General features: G+C 43.4%; 1 protein-coding gene across 1 annotated transcript in view; it reads right to left on the bottom strand.

Moving 5' to 3' along the window:
• Nucleotides 1-11,495, bottom strand: part of LOC120986801 (phospholipase A2 inhibitor and Ly6/PLAUR domain-containing protein-like) — a 50,229-nt gene extending 38,734 nt beyond the window's left edge. The window contains exon 1 of the mRNA XM_040415503.1: nucleotides 11,361-11,495. Within this exon, the coding sequence (XP_040271437.1) occupies nucleotides 11,361-11,436 (76 nt within the window). The 5' untranslated portion in view covers nucleotides 11,437-11,495. The remainder of the gene's footprint in view (nucleotides 1-11,360) is intronic.
• Nucleotides 11,496-15,940: the final 4,445 nt, after the last annotated feature.

Below are 15,940 nucleotides of genomic sequence, written 5' to 3'. Positions count from 1 at the left end.
AGCGTCATGAGCTGTTTGAAGCTGTCCGTCTCCACCAGCCTGAATGACAGCATTTCAAAGGCCAGTAGTTTAGAAATGCTGGCATTCAGTGCCAGGGATTGAGGTGGCTAGGTGGGGATTTTACGCTTTCTCTCAAAGGTTTGTGAGATGGAGAGCTGAAACGCTTCCATGTGACATGGTGGAGATGCTTGGTGATGGAGGTGGTAATGTTGGTGGCACATCTCTGTTTGCTGGGCGGCAGGTGCCAACGTTCCTCAGAGGCGGAGGAAGAGGCCGAGGCAGCAGCAGAAGATGGAAGCAGGAGGGGCCTGAGCCCTTTCTTGGTTTTGAAGGTGCTTACTCCACTGCAGCCCGTTGTCTCGCATGTAGATGCCTGGTCATGCAGGTTGTACTAAGGTTCAGAACGTTAATGCCTCGCTTCAGGCTCTGATGGCACAGTGTGCAAACCACTCGGGTTCTGTGTCGTCAGCACATTGTGTGAAGAAGTGCCATGCCAGGGAACTCCTTGAAGCTGCCTTTGGTGTGCTCGGTCCCTGGTGACGGTTGGGCAGTAGCAGGCGAACTGTTTTGGCGATGGCTGCTCTGCTTTTGCACCCGGCTCCCTCTTTTGCTACGCTGTTGGCTCGGTCTCACCACTGCCCTTTTCCTCCGAACTCTGAAAAGTCAGTGGCACGACCTTCATTCCATGTGGGATCTAGGACCTCATCGTCCCCTGCATCGTCTTCCACCCAGTCTTCCTCCCTGACCTCCTTTTCGGTCTGCACACTGCAGAAAGGACGCAGCAGTTGGCACCTGTGTTTCGTCATCATCAGAGACGTGTGCTGAGGTGGTATTCCCATGTCCTCATCAGGAAACATAAGTGGTTGTGCGTCAGTGCATTCTATGTCTTCCACCCCTGGGGAAGGGCTAGGTGGATGCCTTGGGAAACCCTGCCAGCAGAGTCTTCAAACAGCATAAGAGACTACTGCATGACTTGAGGCTCAGACAGGTTCCCCGATATGCACGGGGGTGATGTGACAGATGATAGGCATGGGTTTCAGGCGCCACCTGTGCGCTTTCTGCAGAAGACTGGGTGGGAGATAATGTGAACGTGCTGGATCCCTGTCGGCCACCCACTCTGACTAGCGCCCTGTACTTGCTCAGGCCTTACCATCCTTAGAACGGCATTAGGCCCAACCAAATATCGCTGTAGATTTGGCGATCCTGGGACCTGATGGTAGTAGGTTTAGTAGGACGTGTAGCTGTGGCAGAATGGCCACGTCCTCTCCCTGCACCAGAGGCTCCACCAACACCACCACCACGACCATGACCGCGTCCTTATTAGATGTTTGCCTCATAGTTAGCATTCACCAAGAAAAGTTAAAAGTGGTTAAAAATAATTAACCGCCAATAAAACCCTGATGTAGGGTATTGCACTCAAATTTTTATTTTTTACTCTATATGACAGCGGTATTTGTGGCCTAAATTTCACAGTCACTTATGCACGTCTAATCCTAGATGTGCACTATATGAAACAGATGTTTTTTTTTCACCCAGTAAGCAAAAGCTGTATTTCTGGCCTAAATGTGACACTACTTATGCACGTCTAATCCTAGATGTGCACTATATGAACAAAGTTTTTTTTTAACCCCAGTGTCTCAAAGCTGTATTTCTGGACTTGCAGACATGCAGATATCCTGTGTGGTGCACTATCGTTGCATAAAAGGCTGCCGATTATATATTGACTAACTGAAGGAAAAAAAAAGTTCGTTTTCAGTAGTAGTTGGCTCAGGGCAGGCTTAAAACAATAGTGCACTGCACCCACAAAACACATTTGCTGTAGATCGCTGAGTACATAAACCAGTTCTTCATAAGATTTCTCCCTGATCTCTCCCTCACAGCAGCTGCAGCCTCTGCCTACACTAATCGAGCAGAGTGACGGGCGGTGCTAAGTGACTCCAGCTTAAATAGAGGCTGGGTCACATGCTGCAGTTGGCCAATCACAGCCATGCCAATAGTAGTCATGGCTGTGATGGCCTTTTGGGGCAAGATAGTATGAAGCTTGTTGATTGGCTGCTTTGCAGCTTTCAAAAAGCGCCAATAAAGCGCCGAACACCGAACCCGAACCCAGACTTTTACGTAAATGTTTCGGGTCCGGGTGCTGAAAAGCTAAAGTTTGGTACGAACCGAACTTTACAGTTCAGGTTCGCTCAACTCTATATTTAAATAAAACACATTTTTTTTAATGTTTATCTTTATAACTGATAACTATCCTCAGGATAGGTCATCAGTATCTGATCGGTGGGGGTCAGATACCCGGGACCCCACAGATTTAGTTGTTTGAGAAGGCATCGGTGCTCCTGTGAGCACCATGGCCTTCTCCATGCTTACCAAGCAAGCGCCGTACATTGTATAGATGGCTGTACTTGGTATCACAGCTCAGCCTCATCACTTGAATGTGGCTGAGCTGCTCCTAGGCACGTGAATGATGAACATGACGTCATGGCCTAGGAAAAGCAGAGAGACAGGCCGCAGCACACACAGGAGCACTGCTGCCTTCTCAAACTGCATATTAATGGGGTCCCAGGTGTCGGCCCCCACAATCAGATACTAATAACTATCCTGATACTTTCATCAGTATTAAATCCTGGAAAACTCCTTTAATGCTGCCTTTGATATGAATGTGTTATGAAGGGTAATCCTTTAAAAGTCCGAACAAGAGGAAGTTTATGCATGGAGTAACTTCAAAAATATATTCGGGAAAACTCTCCTCCCTAGTTGTTTTTATTTAAAGAAAAGTAAATAGAATAGTTACATATAGGCTGTTAATATGTGAGGAAAAAAACTTGATGGTGTCTCTTTAACATATTAAATATTTAACCCGTTCAGCCTTGTTTTCGTTTCACTCCCTGCCTTTCTGGGGCCATGACTTTTTATTTTTTGTTTCGCATTAGCATTAGAGTGTATGACAAATACACTGTATTCCTATGGAGCCCTTTCACAGGCAGGGGCTCCATAGGACTAATGTGCGGCAGCTTTGGTTCATTCCGGAGGACTATAGCTGCCATACAATGCATCCGGCTACCCCCGATCCTCGCTGGGAAGCCAGAGCACTTCCGGGAGCATGGGGAGCAGAGCACATTTGACCATGGGATCTGAAGGGTTAAAAGTCTGCAACTGGTGGTAATGCCGGTCGTGGACATTTGCTGCAGGTGTCTGCTGTAAGAAGCAGCAGACATCCGGCGCTATGATGCTGTACTTGTAACATACTAGGATATGCCATCAATATTAGATAGGTGCGGGTCCACCTCTAGAATATGCTCCAATCTCTAGAATGGGGACCCTAAAGTGAACAGAGAGCAGCTCCGCATGCACGGCCGCCCCTCCGTCACCGCTATGGAAGTTCCAAAAATGGATGAGAGCTGGTTTGGCTATTTCTGGCAGTTCATAGCGGTGGACACACTTGAACGGTGCTCTATCTATTCACTGCTATGGGACCACTGAAATTAGCTGAGCATGCTCTCTGGGCTATTTTCGGAGATCCCATGGTGATGAATGGAGAGCACGCTGTGCATGTGTGGCGTTGCTCTCCTTCACTTCAGAGGCCCCCTTCTGGAGATAGGATTGGGTCTCAGAGGTGTGACCCGCACCTATCAAACATTTATGATATATCCTAGCACTATGCCATCAGTGTTTGAGATGATCCAACCCCTTTAATGATAGATAGATCAGATCTGTGCTTCACGACATGGTCATAGTACTGTTATATTGTGCACACCTCCCAACATGACCCGATCATGGCATTACATAATACAATTCTATTATAGTCAATACCTAGAGCACAACAACCCCTAATGTGGCTCACTCACTGAACATGACCAGAATACAATGTATTATACATCAAGCACTACACCTCCCATCGTGAACAGAGGATGAAGCCTTGTTATCTATGAATTGTATTATACCTTGTTTGCGTATAGTCATCTAATATCTCATCTTTTATATTTCTTTTATGGATGGGTTATAGTGAATGAGAATGGGGGTGGGGGGTTGTGTAATTAACCGTTGCCTTGCATGGATGAGATGCATCACTCACTGATCTCACATCACACACATGATGTCAAACAGAATTACACTGGGTGGGTACTGTAAAATCTGATATGTTGGCCATGACCCAACATTCTGCTGGCAGCGGTCCTGTGTCGTCTCTCTGCTGTCCCTACTTAGACGAGCGGCACTATCAAATGATTCACATCTTGTTTCCAGCTCAAAACAGAAACAAAAAGAAAGGGTAAAATTTCTGGGAATGGGTTTTTATTAATAAAGGGGTTATCTCACAAAATGTATGACTATGCAATGAATAGTGCATTTCAAATGAAGTATTTCTGCAATATACACGCAATCAAAATATTGTTAAATTTTTTGTTCATTACATTTTCCTCTCTGGTAGCGCCCCCTGCTGTTTATTCTGTCCTGCATCCAGTGGTGGACAGACATGCTCAGTAGCTTCCCTGCCCCCTCCCTCAGTGCTGGTGTAGTGATCCCAAGTGAAGCGGCCCAGACACGTTTCTTCATCCATTCTTTCTTCTAAATTCACAGAAGTACAGTCCTGATCAAAAGTTTAAGACACTTGAAAAATGGAAATAAATCATATTGGCATGGCTGGATCTTAACAAGGTTCCAAGTAGCGCTTCAACATGCAACAAGAAGAAATGGGAAGTAAGACAAAAAAAATTTGAGCATTCAATTTAATGAAAAATAGGCTGTTTTTCAGCTGATCAAAGTTTAGGACCACAAAAAAAATAAAAATAAAATAAACCCCCCAAAACAGAAATCCAACTTCCAAAACAAGAACTCAGTATGAGTAGCTCCACGTTATTGTTGATCACTTCAAAAATTTGTTTCGGCATGCTTGATGCAAGCGTTTCCATGAGGTGAGTGGGAACATTTCTCCAAGTGGTGAAGACGACCGCACGAAGGCCATCTACTGTCTGGAACTGTTGTCCATTTTTGTAACTTGCCATCCATCCCCAAAGGTTCTCATTGGATTTAAATCAGGGGAACACGCAGGATGGGCCAAAAGAGTGATGTTATTCTCCTGGAAGAAGTCCCTTGTCCTGCGGGCATTGTGCTGTAGCGTTGTCTGTTGAAAACCCAGTCGTACTACACAGATGAGGGCCCTTAGTCATGAGGAAATGCTCTCTGCAACTCTTGACATAGCAGCGGCCCGTTTTGACGCCCCTGCACTTCCTGAAGCTCCATTGTTCCACTGAAGAAAAAGCACCCCCAGACCATTATGGCGCCCCCCTCCACTGTGGCGCGTTAGAAAACATCTCAGGTGGGATCTGCTTGTCATGCCAGTAACGTTGGAAACCATCAGGACCATCAAGGTTAAAATTTTTTCTCATCAGAGAATACAACTTTCTTCACCTTTGAATGTCCCATGTTTGGTTCTCTCTTGCAAAGTCCAAACGAGCAGTTCTGTGGAGTTCAAGGAGACGAGGTCTTTGAAGACGTTTTAAGTTTTTGAAGCCCTTCCGTCTCAGATGCCGTCTGATGGTTATGGGGCTGCAGTCAGCACCAGTAAGGGCCTTAATTTGGGTCGAGGATCGTCCAGTGTTTTGACGGACAGCCAATTGGATCTCGGCTCAGTGCTGGTGAATTTTTTTTGGGTCTCTCCACTTGACTTTTTTGTTTCATAACCCTCAGGATCATTTAAGAAATTCCAAATGACTGTCTTACTGCGTCCCACCTCAGCAGCGATGCGCGCTGTGAGAGACCCCTGCTTATGCAGTTCAACAACCCGACCACGTTCAAAAAGGGAGAGTTTTTTGCCTTTGCATCACAAACGTGTGACTACCTGACAAAAAATGAAATGAATCCACATCTTTGCAAGATTTGGCCTTTTAAAGGCATGTGGTCCTAAACTTTTGATCAGCTGAAAAACAGCCTGTTTGAGTTTTTTTTCGTTGTTTTCATTAAATGGAATGCTCAAAAATGTTTTGGCTCACTCCGATTTCTTCTTGTTGCATGTTGAAGCTCTACTTGGAACCTTGTTAAGATCCAGCCATGTAAAATATGATTTTTTGCATTTTATGGTTCTTAAACTTTTGATCAGGACTGTATATAGCTGTATCTGCCTCTAGGACAGTGGAAGGAAGGAAGGAAGTTGTGGAGGCATGACATACCATGTGTATATTTGAGGCTGAATTTAAGGGAATAAGCCCTCACTCTATTGATAAAATCTGAGACACTTGGTCAATAATTTTTAATGAAAACAGATCTACCCCACCTACCAAGCGACAAGGTGGGTCTCAGTTCAGGCGGGTCCTACGCTAAACTTGCCTATGCGTTATGCATTTATGTTCAGGAGCGCAAACCCCACACCATACAGTGTTAAGGTGGTACATATAGGTGTGTGTGCTCTCCTCCCACCGGTTGCTGTGGCACAAGCAGGTAACTAGGAGCAACCATCCTATGTGTGCGGTGTGTCTGCGCTCTTGAACATAACTGCATAACGGCATAGGCAGGTTTAGTGTAGGACCGCTGAACTGAGACACCTTGTCGCTTGGTAGGTGGGCACAGATGTGTTTTGATCAAAATGTATTGACCAAGTGTCTCAGATTTTATCAATAGAGTGAGGGCTTAGTCATATGTTATGTTTGCATCTATTATTAAGTGCATTTATTTTCTGTGATTGCTATAAATGTTAGCCATGTACATCCGCAACATTCATTATCATATCGTGCAGGATGTTTTATATATTTTTTTTCAGTGATTTTGAATTTGAGGGACTATTTTCTATGCAGGGAAGGAAGGGTTTAACAAGAACTAACACAATGCATCCTGGGAGATGCAGGTGCTTGATTGCCTCATTTGAGCTGCTGTCCACCCACAGAAAGGAAAGAAAGTCCTCCAGATAAGTGTGAGTACAATGCCCTTCAATTTTACAAGTTCAGAGAATAGGAAATGAGCAGAAATACAGAGGCGGTGGGCTATATAAAACTAGCACCTGGGCCTACCTGCCCTGCACATCTGTGAAGTGATCTTGTGGTTGAACATGTATTTTTATTCCATAGGGAGAAGGGGGATATGGAGCTGCTAGAATTACCTGAATGTTCCTTGAAGGTCTGTATAAGATATTTAAGTAGATGAGACAGACTGGGCATTCTACAATAACTATTATTTAAATAGTCCCTATAAAAGAGACAATAGCTTGTACAGTGTATGAATGCTCTCCACAGGGTTGTCAACTAAGAAGAATGAGCTCCGCATTTATAAAATCAAATTGCCCCCCCCCCTCCCCACTGATCATCAAAAGAGCTATGCACCTCCTCTTTCACCATGTGGACTCTTAGCCGACCTATCCCCATTGTTTCTATGTGTTTTATGTCAGTCTCTCACTAATCTCAACTTTGCCAATGAACTTTCTGTATGAAGAAAACATTGAGATCACATGGTTTTACAATGACCATCACAAGACTGTCAAAACAATGGTATCTTGGTAGAGAGGGAATATTTCTCACTTGTTCCAGTTCCATCACCCTGACTCCGATGGGAAGTAGGTGAGCAGCCACCAGCGATCACCTCCCCTCCTAGTGGTATTGGAGTGTCTGGGGCAACCGGCACCAGAGGTTGAATTTCCAAACAAGCGATCTAAACTGCGCTACTGCTTCTGAATGCCACCCAGTGATATAGAAACATAGAACATAGAATGTGTCGGCAGATAAGAACCATTTGGCCCATCTAGTCTGCCCCAATATACTGAATACTATGGATAGCCCCCGGCCCTATCTTATATGATGGATGGCCTTATGCTATCCCATGCATGCTTAAAGGGATTCTGTATGACATTTTAGGCCCTATAACTATAACCCAAACATATGGCCAGGTCGTCCAAATGCATGAATCAAAACTGTCCATATTAAATGTGCCTGTGGCTCTATTAGCACATAAAACAGGTTTTTATAACCTGTCATTCACCTACCTAAGGTGCCCAAGGGGATGTCGCTTCATACAGTGTGCCCGGCTGCAGCCATCTCCATCTGGTGCCCAACGTCGCCTTCCCACTTGAAATCGACGCCCTCCCTGTCTATAGTGCCGCCTTCCTCCTCACCTCAGAGCTGCCTCCGCAATCGTCCGGTCCCTCTGCCAGATCCCGCGCGTGCGCACTAGGTATAACCTGAGGGACTGGACGATTGTGGAGGTGGCGCTGAGGTGAGGAGGAAGGCGGCACTATAGACAGGGAGGGTGGCGATTTCTAGTGGAAAAGCGGCGTTGGGCACCAGACGGAGATGGCTGCAGCCGGGCACACTGTATGAAGCGACGTCCCCTTGGGCACCTTAGGTAGGTGAATGACAGGTTATAAAAACCTGTTTTATGTGCTAATAGAGCCTCAGGCAGATTTAATAAGTACAGTTTTGGATTCATGCTATTTGGACGGACCTGGCCATATGTTTAGGTTATACGCCTAAAATGTCATGACAGAATCCCTTTAAACTCCTTCACTGTATTTGCAGCTACCACTTCTGCAGGAAGGCTATTCCATGCATCCACTACTCTCTCAGTAAAGTAATACTTCCTGATATTACTTTTAAACCTTTGCCCCTCTAATTTAAAACTATGTCCTATTGTAGCAGTTTTTCTTCTTTTAAATATTCTCTCCTCTTTTACCTTGTTGATTCCCTTTATGTATTTAAAAGTTTCTCTCATATCCCCTCTGTCTCGTCTTTCTTCCAAGCTATACATGTTAAGGTCCTTTAATCTTTCCTGGTAAGTTTTATCCTGCAATCCATGTACTAGATTAGTAGCTCTTCTCTGAACTCTCTCCAAAGCATCAATATCCTTCTGGAGATATGGTCTCCAGTACTGAGCACAATACTCCAGATGAGGTCTCACTAGTGCTCTGTAGAGCGGCATGAGCGCCTCCCTCTGTCTACTGGTAATGCCTCTCCCTATACACCCAAGCATTCTGCTAGCATTTCCTGCTGCTCTATGACATTGTCTGCCTATCCTCAGATACTGAGGTTAGGACTGTATCACTGATTTTATATTCTGCTCTTGGGTTTTTACCCCCATGTGCATTATCTTGCACTTATCAACATTAGATTTTAGTTGCCAGATTTTTGACCATTCCTCTAGTTTTCCTAAATCCTTTTCCATTTGGTGTATCCCTCCAGGAACATCAACCCTGTTACAAATTTTTGTGTCATCAGCAAAAAGACACACCTTACCATCGAGGACTTCTGCAATTTCGCTGATAAAGATATTAAACAATATGGGTCCCAGAATAGATCCCTGAGGTACCCCACTGGTAACAAGACCATGATCTAAATATACTCCATTGACTACAACCCTCTGTTGCCTGTCCCTCAGCCACTGCCTAATCCATTCAACAATATGGGAGTCCAAGCCCAAAGACTTTAATTTATTGATAAGCCTTCTATGTGGGACAGTATCAAAAGCCTTACTAAAGTCTAGATAAGCGATGTCTACTGCACCTCCGCCATCTATTATTTTAGTCACCCAATCAAAAAAATCAATAAGATTAGTTTGACATGATCTCCCTGAAGTAAACCCATGCTGTTTTTCATCTTTCAATCCATGGGATTGTAGATGTTCCACAATCCTCTCCTTGAGTATGGTTTCCACTAATTTCCCCACTATTGATGTCAGGCTTACTGGCCTATAGTTGCCCGATTCCTCCCTACTACATTTCTTGTGAATTGGCACAACATTTGCTAATTTCCAATCTTCTGGGACGACTCCTGTTACCAGTGATTGGTTAAATAAATCTGTTAATGGCTTTGCTAGTTCACCGCTGAGCTCTTTTAATAGCTTTGGGTGTATCCCATCAGGCCCCTGTGACTTATTTGAATTAATTTTAGACAGCTGACTTAGAACCTCTTCCTCTGTAAAGACACATGCATCAAAAGATTCATTAGTCTTCCTTCCTAACTGAGGTCCTTTTCCTTCATTTTCCTTTGTAAAAACTGAACAGAAGTATTCATTGAGGCAGTCAGTTAGGTTCTTTATCTTCTTCCATATACCTTCTTTCTTTTGTTTTTAATTTGGTAATTCCTTGTTTTAGTTTCATTTTTTCATTTATGTATTTGAAGAAGGTCTTATCGCCTTTTTTTCACTGACTGAGCTAATTTCTCTTCTGCCTGTGCTTTAGAAGCTCTTATAACTTGTTTGGCCTCTCTCTGCCTAATCTTATAAATTTGCCTGTCATCCTCGTCTTTTTTTTTTTTATAATTACTAAATGCTATATTTTTGTTTTTAATGATTTTGGCCACTTCTGCTGGGTACCACAGTGGTCTCTTTCTTTTTTTTGCTTTAACTTACTAGCCTAATGCAATTTTCTGTTGCCTTTAATAGTGCCACTTTTAAGTAGTCCCATTTCTCCTGGACTTCATTTGAAACTTAGCAGGCTTTGTTGTCTAGCATTTTGCACCTTCTATCTTGATTACTGACTTTATGCTTGAGTTTTCCCTTGGATTCTCATTTGATAGTTGTTGTTCTACATGTTTAAACTTGGCTTCATTCTAGACCGTGCTCTCTCATGTACCCTTGACATTTCTGACTACTTGTTGCTGGCTGGTTTCTGACTATGCTTCTAAAAGTGTTACAAGACTGCCACAAATAAGCTTTAAACTTAACAATTCATCATTTGTCTTGTAACTTCTTGTTTTCCGTAGTAAATGAGGCTTGGGGTACAGATGCTTTCCTTGTAACAGCTGACACCACTTGTCTATCTCTTCATGATCAACATGATATGTCACTCCTCAGGACACATTATCAGCCCACTCAGTTTCATAACAAACATACATTTTACTTACAATAATCTAACTAACATTAATTTTCATGATCAACTCCAGAAATGCAGGAACTGACATAGACAATCTATTCATATCTTATTTTTATAATTTAGATTTGTATGTTATAATAACTACAGTGAAACTTATAGAGCTATAGATTGTTAACAGAACAGCGTGGACTTCAGTGATGATGATGACGCTATCTAAAGTTAACAAAGTTCTGAAAAAGAATAAAAATCTAACTTTTTAAGAACTCTAGAAATTTATATTATTATAATGGGGGCCACAAATTCAGGGGACAACATACAAATGTGGCAGAGCTGAATTTGTCATTTTTCTATAAGTGACCTAATGGTTTATGGAATCTTGATGATGTTTAATGTAGTTTTGGCCTTAGAACTCAACCTATGTATTTTATTACAACTTCCTCACACTTGAAAACATGAGCATGCATGAGCAGTCCGATGTCCCCTGCTATTTATATACACTCATAGCAGGTCGGTGTTCATATTACAGCCATCGTCTCTACATATATTTCTTTGGAAAAAAAAGTGTCCTTACCTTTAGCTGCAATAGCAGACAGGAGGCAGGTGACCATCAGACAGGAGCGCATTGTCATTGCAGCTTCCAGGACCATTATAGGAACAGACCTTTAATCTCAGCTGCCTGTGTTGCGTTAGAATTCATCCATGGGTGTTGCCAAAACTTGGCAGATGACATGGGGGGGGGGGGGGGGGAGTGTAATCCGAGGAGATGACATGTTTCCATTACACAGCTAAGGGTTTGCTTGTTTATATATTTTGAATTAACCTCTCAGGAGCCAACAAGCTTTCAAAAATGTATAAACAATCAAAAAGTTGAAATTAGAATAAAAATTTTACTAAGCAGGTTATAACTATTAAGCCCTTCCAAATTTAAAAATTGTGAAAAAGTGGATGTTTTGCCTAAAATGATGTAGTTTTAGAAGGCTTGAAAATAGCAGAAATCTTGGTGCAAATGAAAACAGAACATTTCGGTTTGTCGAGTTTTGGCATTTTTTTTTTTTTATTGGGTTAGTGGCATATTTTGTTTTTTTAAACGTAGCATGCTATGAAAACTGCATTTTTCGTGGTTTTCCATAGGCCTATGGGACTTGTAAAACAGCAAGAACCCCCTTGTGGGGACCAGGTCATGAACTGGAGGAACTCAGAGATCTTCTCCATGATCAGTCAGTGAATATTATTCAGCCACACCTGTCATGGATTAGAAAGCAGCGAGGACGATTTGGGTTGGATTTGGGCCAGCTATGAGAAGTAATGCTCCTGAGATCTGGCAGAGCAGGGCTTGGATCTGCTCATCAAATACTGATTGGCCTGTTGAAGGAAACACTCTCTTCGAGAGTAGGGGATGGCCCACACACATATAGTTTCCTGACCACTTCCAGCATGGCACTGTTTAGGGGGTATCTGTGGATGGCACTGTTAGGGAGGGGGATCTGTGGATGACACTGTCATGGGGTGATCTGTGGATGACACATATAGCATAAGATGCTATATAGTGTCATCCATAGCTCCCCCCAATAGCAGTGTCATCCACTGATCCCCCTCCCATAGCAGTGTCATCCACAGATTCCGCTCCCATAACTATGCCATCCACAGATCCTACTCCCCATAACAGTGCCATTCACAGATCCCCCTCCTCATAACAGTGACATCACAGATCCCAGTCAGTTCCCTGGACTGGAGAAGATCGTCTTGAAGACAGGGAGGGCTAGGCATTCAGGGGTAGTATTATACAGCGAGAATAGCCCAAAACCTTTATTTTAAATGGAAAAGTTTGGGGTCGGCTTATACGCCCGGTCGTCTTATACGCCGGAAAATACGGTACTTCCTTCTGCTCCTGACTTCCTCCCGACCTCCCCTGCCTTTTGCGTCCGCGCGTTGCCGTTGTGACGTCACACGGAGGTGGAGTCATGGGCCAGCAATGCTAGGGTGAGCCTTATCTCCTCCAAGTGCAGAATGGATCCTGCACACGGTCACCATAAACAAGTCGTGAGGCCAGGCCCCGGCCACCAATGCACTGATCCCTGAGCTGGCTGTCTTCGAAAACTGTAAGTACTTAACCACCTCAGCTCCCCTAGCTTAAACACCCTTAATGACCAGACCACTTTTTACAATTCTGCACTACTCTACTTTCACGGTTTATTGCTCGGTCATGCAACTTACCACCCAAATGAATTTTACCTCCTTTTCTTCTCACTAATAGACCTTTCATTTGGTGGTATTTCATTGCTGCTGACATTTTTACTTTTTTGTTTTATTAATCAAAATTTTCCCGAAATTTTTGCAAAAAAATTTAATTTTTCACTTTCAGTGCCGTTGATAAAAAAAATGTTTGGTAAAAAAAAAAGGGTTTGGGTAAAAAATTATAGCGTTTACAAACTATGGTACAAAAATGTGAATTTCCGCTTTTTGTAGCAGTTCTGACTTTCTGAGCACCTGTCATGTTTCCTGAGGTTCTACAATGCCTAGTCAGTAAAAACACCCCACAAATGACCCCATTTCGGAAAGTAGACACCCTAAGGTATTCGCTGATGGGCATAGTGAGTTCATAGAACTTTTTATTTTTTGTCACAAATTAGCGGAAAATGATGATTTTTTTTATTTATTTTTTTCCTTACAAAGTCTCATATTCCACTAACTTAGGACAAAAAAATAAAAACTTCCATGAACTCACTATGCCATCACGAAATACCTTGGGGTGTCTTCTTTCCAAAATAGGGTCACTTGTGGGGTAGTTATACTGCCCTGGAATTTTAGGGGCCCTAATGCGTGAGAAGTAGTTTAAAATCAAAATGTGTAAAAAATGCCCTGTAAAATCCTAAAGGTACTCTTTGGAATAAGGGCCCCTTTGCCCACCTAGGCTGCAAAAAAGTTTCACACATGTGGTATCGCCGTACTCAGGAGAAGTTGGGCAATGTGTTTTGGGGTGTCTTTTTACACATGCCAATGCTGGGTGAGATAAATATATTAACTTTGTATAAAAAAATGGGAAAAGTTGTCTTTTAGAGAGATATTTCTCTCACCCAGCATGGGTATATGTAAAAAGACATCCCAAAACACATTGCCCAACTTCTCCTGAGTACGGCGATACCACATGTGTGACACTTTTTTGCAGCCTAAGTGGGCAAAGGGGCCCACATTCCAAAGAGCACCTTTAGGATTTCACAGGGCATTTTTTGCACATTTTGATTTCAAACTACTTCTCACGCATTAGGCCCCTAAAATGCCAGGGCAGTATAACTACCCCACAAGTGACCCCATTTTGGAAAGAAGACACCCCAAGGTATTTCATGATGGGCATAGTGAGTTCATGGAAGTTTGTATTTTTTTGTCACAAGTTAGTGGAATAAGAGAAAAAGAAAAAAAATCATCATTTTCCACTAACTTGTGACAAAAAATAAAAAATTCTAGGAACTCGCCATGCCACTCACGAATACCTTGGGTGTCTTCTTTCCAAAATGGGGTCACTTGTGGGGTATTTATACTGCCCTGGAATTTTAGGGGACCTAATGCGTGAGAAGTAGTTTGAAATCAAAATGTGTAAATAATGCCCTGTGAAATCCTAAAGGTGCTCTTTGGAATGTGGGCCCCTTTGCCCACCTAGGCTGCAAAAAAGTGTCACACATGTGGTATCGCCGTACTCAGAGGAGTGGGCAATGTGTTTTGGGGTGTCTTTTTACATATACCCATGCTGGGTGAGAGAAATATCTCTCTAAAATACAACTTTTCCCATTTTTTTATACAAAGTTGGAATTTGACCGAGATATTTATATCACCCAGCATGGGTATATGTAAAATGACACCCCAAAACACATTGCCCAACTTCTCCCTGAGTACAGCGATACCACATGTGTGACACTTTTTGCAGCCTAGATGCGCATAGGGGCCCAAATTCCTTTTAGGAGGGCATTTTTAGACATTTGGATCCCAGACTTCTTCTCACGCTTTAGGGCCCCTAAAATGCCAGGGCAGTATAAATACCCCACATGTGACCCCCATTTCGGAAAGAAGACACCCCAAGGTATTCAATGAGGGGCATGGCGAGTTCATAGAAGATTTTTTTTTGTCACAAGTTAGCGGAAATTGATTTATTTATTTTTTCTCACAAAGTCTCACTTCCGCTAACTTGGGACAAAAAAGTTCAATCTTTCATGGACTCAATATGCCCCTCAGCGAATACCTTGGGGTGTCTTCTTTCCGAAATGGGGTCACATGTGGGTTATTTATACTGCCCTGGCATTTTAGGGCCCTAAAGCGGGAGAAGAAGTCTGGAATATAAATGTCTAAAATTTTTTATGCATTTGGATTCCGTGAGGGGTATGGTGAGTTCATGTGAGATTTTATTTTTTGTCACAAGTTAGTGTAATATGAGACTTTGTAAGAAAAAAAAAAATATATCTATTTCCACTAACTTGTGCCAAAAAAATGTCTGAATGGAGCCTTACAGGGGGTGATCAATGACAGGGGGGTGATCGGGGAGTCTATATGGGGTAATCACCACCCTGTAAGGCTCCATTCAGACGTCCGTATGTGTTTTACGGATCCACGATCCATGGATCGGATCCGCAAAACACATCGGACGTCTGAATGGAGCCTTACAGGGGGGTGATCAATCACAGGGGGGTGATCAGGGAGTCTATATGGGGTGATCACCCCCTGTCATTGATCACCCCCCTGTAAGCTCCATTCAGACGTCCGGATGTGTTTTCAACGGATCCACGGATCCATGGATCGATCCGCAAAATACATATGGACTCTGAATGGAGCCTTACAGGGGGGTGATCAATCACAGGGTGGTGATCAGGGAGTCTATATGGGGTGATCACCCCCCTGTCATTGATCACCCCCCTGTAAGGCTCCATTCAGACGTCTGTACGTGTTTTGCGGATCCGATCCTGGATCTGTGGATCCGTAAAAACATATACAGACGTCGAATGCAGCCTTACAGGGGGGTGATCAATGACAGGGGGTGATCAATGACAGGGGGGTGATCAGGGAGACTCTATATGGGGTGATCACCCCCCTGTCATTGATCACCCCACTGTAAGGCTCCATTCAGACGTCCGTATGTGTTTTGCGGATCCGATCCATGGATCCGTA

Source organism: Bufo bufo, chromosome 1, assembly GCF_905171765.1.
Source record: "Bufo bufo chromosome 1, aBufBuf1.1, whole genome shotgun sequence".
Classification (NCBI taxonomy): Eukaryota; Metazoa; Chordata; class Amphibia; order Anura; family Bufonidae; genus Bufo; species Bufo bufo.
The sequence above is the reverse complement of the archived record's forward strand: the minus strand, read 5'-3'. Positions and strand labels throughout refer to the sequence as shown.